Raw genomic sequence first — 10,289 nt, forward strand, 5'->3', positions numbered from 1 at the left:
CAGTCCTGGAGCTGGAGAAGTTCAAGTGATGGATAGTCTCCAATTAGCTACTAGTAGTGTTACCGGGCTTATTTATTTTGTCGTCTCTCCTTACAGAGCTCAGGAATGGTAGTTCTGAAGAAAGTTTACTCTGCATCCAATATCCTTATTGAAATCACGGGGAGAAAAGAAACGATGATCTTTAACAGATATTTTTAAAAAGGTGATCTCCGGACTAGGGAAGTCAAAAGCAATCAGGTTGTATCTAGACGATTATAAGGAAGTACACACACAGCTGATATAAACCTCAATGCGAAACCCATTAAGGACAAGGAAAATATGGCAGTCTCTGTTTATTTTAGATTAAACAACGCTTTTTAAAAAAATAAATAAAACCTAGACATCACCAAGAAAACAATATATTAGAGTACTATAAGTTACATCAAACAGAGCCCTCACCACAACTTAAAGTAGTCCTCAGCTGAAAAGAGAACAGTTTCTAAGGCCTAATTGTTCAAAAACAAGAAGAGATTGTTCTGTAGTAACCTTCATTACTTACAATACCCTATTCATAACTCCAGTTTTTGTCACTCTCCTACCATATGTTACCATTGAAACAAGGGTTTGATTGCCATCAATGGCAAGAAGTGCTAAAATCATTTACCCAATGTTAAGAGCAGACGGGACAATCCAAAGCAGCATCAAGCCTTTGGTACCAGGATTTGGGATTTCTTTGCTAATCAGCAATTCAATGTTGTGTAAGCAGTTACCATCAGAGAAGAACGTCTATCTGGCCCAGCGGAATCAAGTATGGCCAGTAATAAGTCAAATGTGTTCACTGACTTTGAGCACATCACTGATACAGGAGGTGTTAACTCCTGTTCTCAAATGACATTAATCTAAATAGAACAGAAATACGGAAAGCCTTACTCAAGATGAGATAAATATTTTACACTTTAGACAACTTTACAATTTCCTTGCTCTGTGCACAAGCCACAAGTTTATAAGTGACTGCTTTGAATCTTTCCAATATAGCAACTAAAGTGCAGGACCAGAATATGTAGTCAGTATTCAGGTATATTTTAAAATGTCAACTGAAGTATGGCCAATAAATGTCTACTATAGCCACATTATATCTTCCAACATAATCTGTTCAATCTAATTTTTGGAAGCTAATGCCTATGAAACTTTCATTTTGAGTTTGTTGCAGCAGCATGAAGGAAGCATGAAAGAAATGCCGCCGTGTAAAATTATTCACATGAATTAAAACACATTAGCTAATTTCCCATGGAGAATGTAGAGGCATCTATTAAAGGGTGTTCATTCGATAGCTGTTAGGTGGGTACTTGCAGTAGCATTGAAGTCTACGTTTTAAGATTAGAAATAAAACAAGTTCCTTTTCTGCCTTACTGTTGCTATGTAATAGGGTGCGTTCCCCACCCAGTTTACATTTGCCTTCAATGAAGTACAGAGAGAAGCTCAACCCCCACACTACCTGCACTTTGGCTACCAAGAAGCACAAAACTTTAGAAAAATACAAGGCAAGAAAAATTTTGAGATTAAAAATATATACCTTTGGTTAAAAACCATCCCCTTTATAACCCAGCTAAGAACAAAAAAAAAGCTTCACTTAGGCTGAACAGTAGTAAAATTAGTACCAACAGCTCATCACCCCCAGAGACCTTTGAAAATGTCATTCAAATTGCAATTTTTACAAATCTGTTGTCTGGGATCTACAGGGCTCATTACATTTGCAGTGACAAACTATTTACATTTTCCATGAAGAGAATGAGTTTCTCCACAAGGTCCTCCACTAATAGTCTTTACAAAAGATAAGCTGGAAGTTCTTAATTAAAGAACTTTTGACACATGTAGTTTTCTTCAGATACTGAATATCCAAACTTTTTATAGAAAGCCACATTTTTGGGCAGACACTCGAGAGTAATTTTATAACAGTTCAGTCTCTTACTTAGTAACGTAAGCGTAGACATTAATCTGAAAGAGACAGAGAACACCAGTGGTTATATAAAATAGCATTTGAACATTGGATCAATTAAAGTTCAGTTCTTCAGCGTGAATGCAAACATTTCATTATTACTATTTGATGAGACCTCTCTGCAGTAGAAGCTTAAACTGCAATGATAGAGGCAGTTCAGTTTTCTACATGAAATATTACTTCAGCTTTTACTTGGGGAAAAAAATGTAGAGGCATCTATTAAAGGGTGTTCATCTGATAGCTGTTAGATGGGTACTTGCAATTCGTTAGTTAGTGAGAATTTGTTAAACGTGCCCCCGAGCACAATGTGATGTGAGGGGTGCGCCCATGTCCGCAGGCACATGCAGGGGAGTGATTTGTTACCGCTTGAGTCTAGTTATTGATCAGTACGTGTTCATCTGAGCAACTACAGCGTGTGTGTTAACAGATGCTAGAAACTGGATGTGGTTTCCGGGGCTCCTGACCTGTACGGTGTTACAAGGTAAAGACTGTGAAGAAATACTTACAGTTTGCCAAGTTGCTTTCCTCTGCATTCGTCACTTACTACAACATCTTCTACCCTTCCTCGCTGAGGAAACAGATGCGTCTGTGTTCAGTTTACTATAGCACCTTGACGTCATTTTTCAGTTAAATTAACAAGTGAATCTCTACCATTGCATCATGTTTTGATCAAGTAAGCAAGGAAAACAGATCTTAAAATGTCTTTGGAACTGACATGAGCAGAGTACACTCATCTTACTCAGTTTGACAGTAAACTGTATTAACTATTTTTGAAAAACAATTAGTTTAATGTAATTTTTTCTTTATAATTACAGTCTGGAACGCACAAACATACCTTTGCACATGAATGAGTAAATTTATGTTCTATAACTAGCGTTGCTGTAGCAACAATCTGTCCCAGATTTGTATCTTCCACAACGGTCACATAGTAATCACCGGATCTCTTCATGTGTTCGAAGGTTTCTGTGGGAACAGGAGAATAGTAAGACAGTTCTAATCTATTAATAAAATATGTGCCTGACAGCCACATAAACTGATTCTGAAGGATACATTCTAATTCATAGCACTGAAGAATTCAACTCCACAACCCAAGAGGCGATCGAGAAATTAGAAACGGACAAAACCCCAGGGTCAAATAGGATCTGTTTCAAATCAGGATGGAAATGGCCAAAAAAGGGTAGACAAAACAAATTCCTGTGTTCTGAGATGCAGGGAGAAGACTGGCTGCTAGCATCACAGACCCATGAAGATCAAAGTAGCCCGTTCACCCTTACAGTGACAGACTCTAGCTCGAAGCCCTATTAGTTTCTGTAGGCAGACCAATGAAAAAAGAGTAATGGGATGACCTGGGGAATTATAGGGCTATCAGCCTGACATTGATCCCAGGCAAGATAATGGAACAGCTCGTATGGGACTCAATGAAGAATTAAAGGAGGGTAACGTAATTAATGCAAACCAACATAGGTTTATGGAAAACGGATCCTAACTCAGGTCTTGTCTACACTGGCAAGTTTCTGCGCAGTAAAGCCACTTTCTCCGGTGTAATTGCCGTGGTGTACACACTGGCAAGCCACTTTGTGCGCAGAAACTCCTCAGTTGCAGCATTGCAAAAAAAAAAAAAAAAAAAAACCCCACCTCAACGAGAATGGTAAGCCTTACAGCGCGGAGGGGACGGACGGACACACACACACGATGTTGATAAATTGGAGAGGGTTCAGAGAAGAGCCACGAGAATAATTAATGGCTGAGAAAACCTGCCGTATGGTGATAGACTCAAAGAGCTCAACCTAATTGGCTTAACAACGAGACGGTTAAGAGGCGACATGATTAGTCTATACGTATATACAGTATGTGGGAAATAAATATTTACTAATGGACCCATCAGTCTAGCAGAGAAAAGTAGAACATGATCCAATGGCTGGTTCATTGCACAGGGAGCAGCTGCAGAGCTTCTTGCAGCCCGGGGGGAGGTTCCCAGAGGAACACCGCCTCCTAGCCCCTCAAACTATGCCCATGTTGAAAAGTGGGGGTGTGTGGCCCCACACCCCCCGGCTCCAGTGCCGCCCCCCCCCCCCCAATTCTACAAAGTTTCTGGCACCCTTGCCCTCATCCCTGCCCCTCCCCAGCTCCAGGCCCAGCGTTTGGAGGTCAAAGGGGCCTTGGGCTGGCTGTGTTTGTGTGGGGTAAAAACCACAGTGCCCCCTTGACCATGGGGTCCTGGGTGGTCACTCACTGTAAGGCCGGCCCTGCCCCTTCCAAAAAGCGATGACACCCCCCCACACACCATGAGACCCTCATGTTTGCACTTTTGGCTTTACCCAGCTCTGACGGCAGCTCCTCCATCAGCAGCAGCGCAGGAGTAAGGGTGGCAATACTGCGACCGACCCCCTTACAACCCTCTTTTGGGTTGGGACCCTAATGGTGAGAACACTGTGAAATTTCAGATGTAAATATCTGAAACCATGAAATTGACGATTTTTAAACTCCTATGACTGTAAAATGGACCAAAATGGACCGTGAATTTGGTAGGACCCTAGTTATACAGGAGGTCAGACAAGGTTATCACAATGGTCCCTTCTGGCCTTGGAATCTGTGAAACAATCTCATTGCCTCAACAGGAGTAAAGAGAAGCCCCAACTTCAAACTGCAAGTGGTGATGGACAGACCATGACAAGACACGTTACCTTCATCCATTCACCTTCAGTGCTCACATCTCTAAAACTCAATCTGAACACAAAGAACTACAGTTTGTCCCATTTATGCGCATGAACGCTGAAGTCACCTGGGACAGGCGAATGAATGTCACAATGACCATGAGATCCTAAACCATCTCAAAACGCTGAAATCTGCCTGGAGAGGCCTGGGCTAGCAAACTCTCCTGCGGCATCATCCAGCTACAGACGTCAAGAGGTTCATTCATGATCAGATTTGCGTCAACATCAATAACTTCCTGTTCCCACCCTTCCCCTTTTCAAATGCCAAAATAATGAATAATGTACTCACTGATAAACTGCTCAGGGCTGACAACTCCAGCTGCTGTCAGCTGACCCAGAACCTTAAAAAAGCCTGTTGCAGGAAAGTATAACCAAAAAAAAAAAAAGGGTTAATGCCAGATAAAGATAAGCAATTAACTAGAAGCCCAAGGAATATGGCTTCAGCATTTCAGGTACAAATTCAAATCTGTAAGTCTGTGCACACAATCATGCAAGCAAAAATAGCACGTTATGCCATATGTTGTACCCAGGCAAAGGAGACAACGTGACCCCTGAACGATTACTGAAACTGCTCCTAAAACGCCCCCCTGAATCCCTTCAAGATATGTAACAATACCACACAAAAGCAACATTGATGTGTTCCAAGTAAAGTGAAGTTTTTAAATACAGCGTTGAGATTCATGATGTGAAGGGACTAGACTTCTCTATATGCCACCTACCATCTAGTTTAAGCAGCAAAGAGTCCTGTGGCACCTTATAGATTAACAGACGTATTGGAGCTTGAGCTTTCGTGGGTGAATACCCACTTTGTCGGATGCATGCCATCTAGTATAGTTAGATGTAAAGAACTCCACATACTCCATATGTATACTGACAGAATTCTACATCTTGAAAGTGAATGCAACATTAATTTTGAACTCATGCCATAAGCAATGTTAAATGATTGTCTAATGCTGTAACAGTGAACTGTTTTGAAAGCAGACAAGAGACATGTGAATCAAAGCAAAGACAGAATGCTAAGAAACTATGGGTACGACCCTACAGTCTTGCACGTTCTCAGAGCCTGGAGTCCAGCCCAACCCTGAACCTCTACCCTGCAATTAAACAGCCCCATAGCCTGAGCCCCATGACCCCACAGTCAGCTGATGAAGGCCACTCACAGGTGTTTAATTGTAGTGTAGACATACCCTATCAGGTTTACATTTTCATGGCACCTCAGAGAAATAATCTGAATGTGGAGCTGTATTTTCAAAACAAGTTTTCCCAAGTTCCACAGCTAACGAATTAGTTGTATTTTCTAACATTCAAATGAATATGAATCAGTGTATTGTTTTTAAAAAGAAATGTATGTTACTTCTACAAGAGATTGTGATGAACAGGAACGTGTGGATTACTTGAAAGATTTGAGCTTTAAGATTTGTTTTAAGTGCATTCTAAATATGAGGAAACCGGTTTTAAGTGACCACCCAAGCAACCAGCAAGTATCAAATGCCTAAGCACTCAGCTACCACAATGGGGCCATACACTAACCTAGACCAGATAGAAGAGGTGGTTCTCAGCTATAGGACAGATTAGATTGTATTGTAAATCTCAGAGAGATTTCAAAGTGATTAATAATGAAGTGAGGGCAACCTACTGGAAATAGTTGTTAGTGCAGGTTGCACTGTACTGTGTACAATTCTGATCCTCAATATTCATTACACAATAGGAAATAGAACTGGACTTCACCTCTATTTAAATCAGCAGTGCAAAGGGGTCTCATAACTAAACCATCCCCTGGATCTAAAGGTGAAATGGCAGGAGAAAATGTTGCTGTGTTCTGGCTCCAGTCGAGTTCCTGAAGGAGATTTGGGTCAAACATTGGTGTGTCATCAGGCATCACAGTTGCAACAGGCATCATGGCAGCAATGGTTGCAGCAGGTGTACTGAAAGCAAAACATAGATGCATTCTATAAAAAACATTTGAGATTGAGTTAATATTTATACCTTGTAATCCTGGTAGCTACATAGTAACATGATTTTATGTTTATACCCTTATTCCAGCTATTTACACAGTTACATATGTTTTCTCTATGACGCAATGAAAGGTTAATGAAATTTAATCTCCTATTTACTTTATCAGCAGTTGTACTGTTTGAACTAGAACCTAGCAGGATTTGGGTTTAAAACAAACAATAAAAGTACATACTTTGAAGTTCCTTAATGCATATTAAGTAAAGCCTATTTGAATAGCAACTTTATTTTTGTGCTAATGAATCAAACTTCTTATGGAATTAAGGTAACTATAGCAGATTTTGTACAGTATGCTTAGCATTTACATCCAGTTCAAAAAAAATCTAGCCCTCCTAATAAAGAAGAAATGCAAATGTTGCTACTGTATCTCAAAGCTAGAGAGACCACCATTTGGATAAGCAAAATTACACACTTTTTGCTCATAGAATTTTTTTTTCAAACTATCCATTAATGGCCACACTAGTAGTTTAATCCAAGTCCCACCACATAAATATTTAGCAATTCAGTTAGAATCGCTTCACATGAACATACACACACACTCTCGCTCTACAACAATTTGCATACTTTCCCCCCTCGTTAAATATCATGCCATTTTTTTTTAAACCTAACACTTCTCACATGATAATGTTTGCTTGTTTTTACAATCTACCTTGTGAATTTACAAAATCAAATGCAGTTTTTACTGCCAGGTGTAAGTTTTCACTGACTGTTTTACCACTTGGCTAATACTGCCATGGTTACAGTGTAACAACGGTAAATGATTAAAAGATAATATGAGGGAAATGTTTGTAATTCAGTGGGTGAGGGGAGGAGAATAGAAAATGGGAAAAGGGACATTTTGCTGATTTCTCTAATTTAGAGGTAAATTATTATTTTTGTGTGTGTTGCTTCTGTAACTAGAATATCTGATGGTGTATATAAAATGAATTAGAACTCAAAAGACTACTTCTGAGGCTAGATTTTCTCTTTGTTAAATAGAGTCCTCTTTATATATCTTCAGTTGAACCAAAAAGCCACCATTCTTCAATGCAAGGTACAGTGTTCATATATACCACTGGACATGCCAAAGGAAACTAAGTTCTAAAACCTATTTTATTAGGATCCTTATATTTCAAAAAATGCCCTTTACATGAATTATAAGACAGTGCAACATCTCTGTAATACTGTCTAGGGAAAAATGCAGAATGTGTTACGTATGAGGCATTTTAATGGAACCCAGATCACAGAAGTTTCAGATCAGAAGGCAGCACTGTAAGTACAACAGGAAGCACTAAATATTTTTCCTTCACCTGCTGGTATATGATGACCTTTACATATACGCCCTTTTCACAAACAATGATACACTGCAGATGTTTACATTTAAGTATCTCTCTCTTTTGGGTAAACGCTAATAGAAACTCCCCACCTACCTTTAAAAAAATAAGAAGTACCATACAACAACTTGAATTCTACCGAAGGATCTCACTGTGCTATACAATCAAGCCTACTACTTTTATGAGGTAGCTAAATATTATCTTAATTTTAAAGGTGGTGAAACTGAGGCACCAAGAGTTTAAGTGACATTCCCAAGGGCTCAGGAAAGCCAGGAATGGGAAGGCAGGTCTTTTGATGCCCAGTCCTGGGCTTTAGTGACTAGACCATGCCAACGTATGCAGATGACTTTCAAGCTGTAACAAGTGTTTGAATTACTCTAAGGCTGACAAGAACTAAGCCACTGTAGCTCTGGTACCTCACATGATAGCTAATGTTATGCTGAACTAAATAAACCTGAGCATGCCTAGTTTTAGTTGCGGGATCATCCTGTGCTTACCCAGAACTCATGGCTGATCATACAATAATAGAGCTCTACTCAAACAATATTCTATGCAGAACAAAATTGGAAGTCATTTCAGTATTGTGTTAGAGAATGCTCAGAAGACACACTGAAAAGAAATATTCAAGAAGAGAACACCAGGAAAATTAACATCTTTTCATTTAGTATTAGTTTGATAAAGTAATCGACTTATATAATTCACAGCTACACTACCCAAGTCTGGCTGGTCCCTGGGTTTCCTCTAGAAACCAGTAGGAACTTGGACCAATCCCAGCTCAGACTGGGAAGGAGTGCAGAAGACCCATTCAATATCAGCACACATGGCAGTTTAAACAGACATGAATATGCTTTGAAAAAGTCCTGTCCTCCTTTGCCAGGAAAGGGGCAGTCAAAAACTATTTCAGTGTACTGCAAATTAATTATTGGGAACTTCCTCTTCTAAGACCACGTTCTGCACTTGGGTACATGTGAACAATCTCCAAGGAAAGCCACATTTTTGGGCAGACACTCGAGAGTCAAGGAAGTCAAGGGAGCTGGGAGCCTCCACCATCCGGAAGAGTTTGAACCACAGACACCTGCCTCCTTCCACTCCCTTCTGACGTCATCCTGCTGTGCTGGTCTCCAGGAAACACCAGGGCAGACGGCAATAGAACTACAGTAGAATCTCAGAGTTATGAACACCAGGGTTACAAACTGACCTATTAACCACACACTTCATTTGGAACCGGAAGTACACAATCAGGCAAGAGCAGAGACGGAAAAAAAAGAGTAACTATAGTACAGTGCTATGTTACACATAAACTACTACAAAAATGAAGGGAAAGCAGCAATTTTCTTCCACAAAGTACAGTTTCAAAGCTCTATTAAGTCAATGTTCAGTTGTAAACTTTAGAAAGAACCACCAGAACGTTTTGTTCAGCGTTATGAACATTTCAGAGATACAAACAATCTCCATTCCCGAGGTGCTCATACTCTGAGGTTCTACCGTCCTTAAAATTTGTATTCTCACAAACAGAGCCATTAGTCGCCATAGTTAATTAAACAAAGCCAGGAGGGGAGTGACCATCTCTTTAGAGGAGACCAGGCAGACCTCCCGTAAGGGAGAGCTGTCCAGGGATCCCAGCCACAGGTGAACACTAGCTTAGCCTGCCTGGAAAAGTTACAGTGAAGTACACCCAGGGTCAGCCTTGGGCTAGGAGGGAAGAGACTTCTTTCCCCTATCCTCTGATCCACTTGTGTGTCCCCCAATCTGCCTGCCCCACACACAGTCTCACCCCAGCCCCCGAGCCCCAACCCCCTTCCCAACCATATGCTCCCCCAGTCCAGCCCCCACCCCTGGATATCCCCTAATCCAGCCCCCCCCCGGCACCCCCAGTCCAGCCCCTCTTCTCCCCCCATGTGTCCCCCAGCCAGCCCCCCCTAAACTAGCTGTATCTCCCCAAACCTCCCCTCCTGCACCTCACACTGAACGTACCCCCCAAACCCAGCCCCCCCAGAACGTACCCCCCGAACCCAGCCCCCCCCAGAACGTGCCGCCACCGAACGTGCCCCCCCGAACCCAACCCCCCCACCCGAACGTGCCCCCCCACAGAACGTGCCCCCCCAAACCCAGCCCCCCCACCCGAACGTGCCCCCCCCAAACCCAACCCCCCCCCAGAACGTGCCCCCCCGAACCCAGCCCCCCCAGAACGTACCGCCACCGAACGTGCCCCCCCCACCCGAACGTGCCCCCCCACAGAACGTGCCCCAAACCCAGCCCCCCCACCCGAACGTG

General features: G+C 41.8%; 1 protein-coding gene across 5 annotated transcripts; it reads right to left on the reverse strand.

Annotated features, from left to right (window-relative positions):
- Positions 1–316: 316 nt before the first annotated feature.
- Positions 317–10,229, reverse strand: GNPNAT1 (glucosamine-phosphate N-acetyltransferase 1). Of its 5 annotated transcripts, none has more exons than XM_034768935.1 (6): positions 10,210–10,229; positions 6,418–6,614; positions 4,979–5,041; positions 2,811–2,938; positions 2,482–2,543; positions 317–1,974 (listed from the first exon to the last, which is right to left on the reverse strand). In XM_034768935.1, the coding sequence occupies exons 2-6, from the start codon at positions 6,587–6,589 to the stop codon at positions 1,827–1,829; spliced, it is 573 nt and encodes a 190-aa protein (XP_034624826.1). In that variant the 5' UTR covers positions 6,590–6,614; positions 10,210–10,229; the 3' UTR covers positions 317–1,826. The 5 variants fall into 5 exon arrangements, with proteins under 5 accessions (XP_034624826.1, XP_034624824.1, XP_034624825.1 ...); XM_034768933.1 differs by having other exon boundaries at positions 6,418–6,638; positions 10,210–10,223; XM_034768934.1 differs by lacking the exon at positions 10,210–10,229 and adding an exon at positions 10,049–10,062.
- Positions 10,230–10,289: the final 60 nt, after the last annotated feature.

Source organism: Trachemys scripta, chromosome 4 (assembly GCF_013100865.1).
Source record: "Trachemys scripta elegans isolate TJP31775 chromosome 4, CAS_Tse_1.0, whole genome shotgun sequence".
Lineage (NCBI taxonomy): Eukaryota > Metazoa > Chordata > Testudines > Emydidae > Trachemys > Trachemys scripta.

Bases quoted from the DNA above. Each gene is read 5' to 3' on its own strand.
- GNPNAT1 (XM_034768933.1), bottom strand. From the start codon at position 6,637: ATGCATCTATGTTTTGCTTTCAGTACACCTGCTGCAACCATTGCTGCC. The intron at 2,939-4,978 runs GTGAGTACATTA...CTGTTCCCACAG, and splicing joins CAGCCCTGAGCAGTTTATCA to AAACCTTCGAACACATGAAG. The intron at 2,544-2,810 runs GTATGTTTGTGC...CTGTTTCCTCAG, and splicing joins TTACTCATTCATGTGCAAAG to CGAGGAAGGGTAGAAGATGT.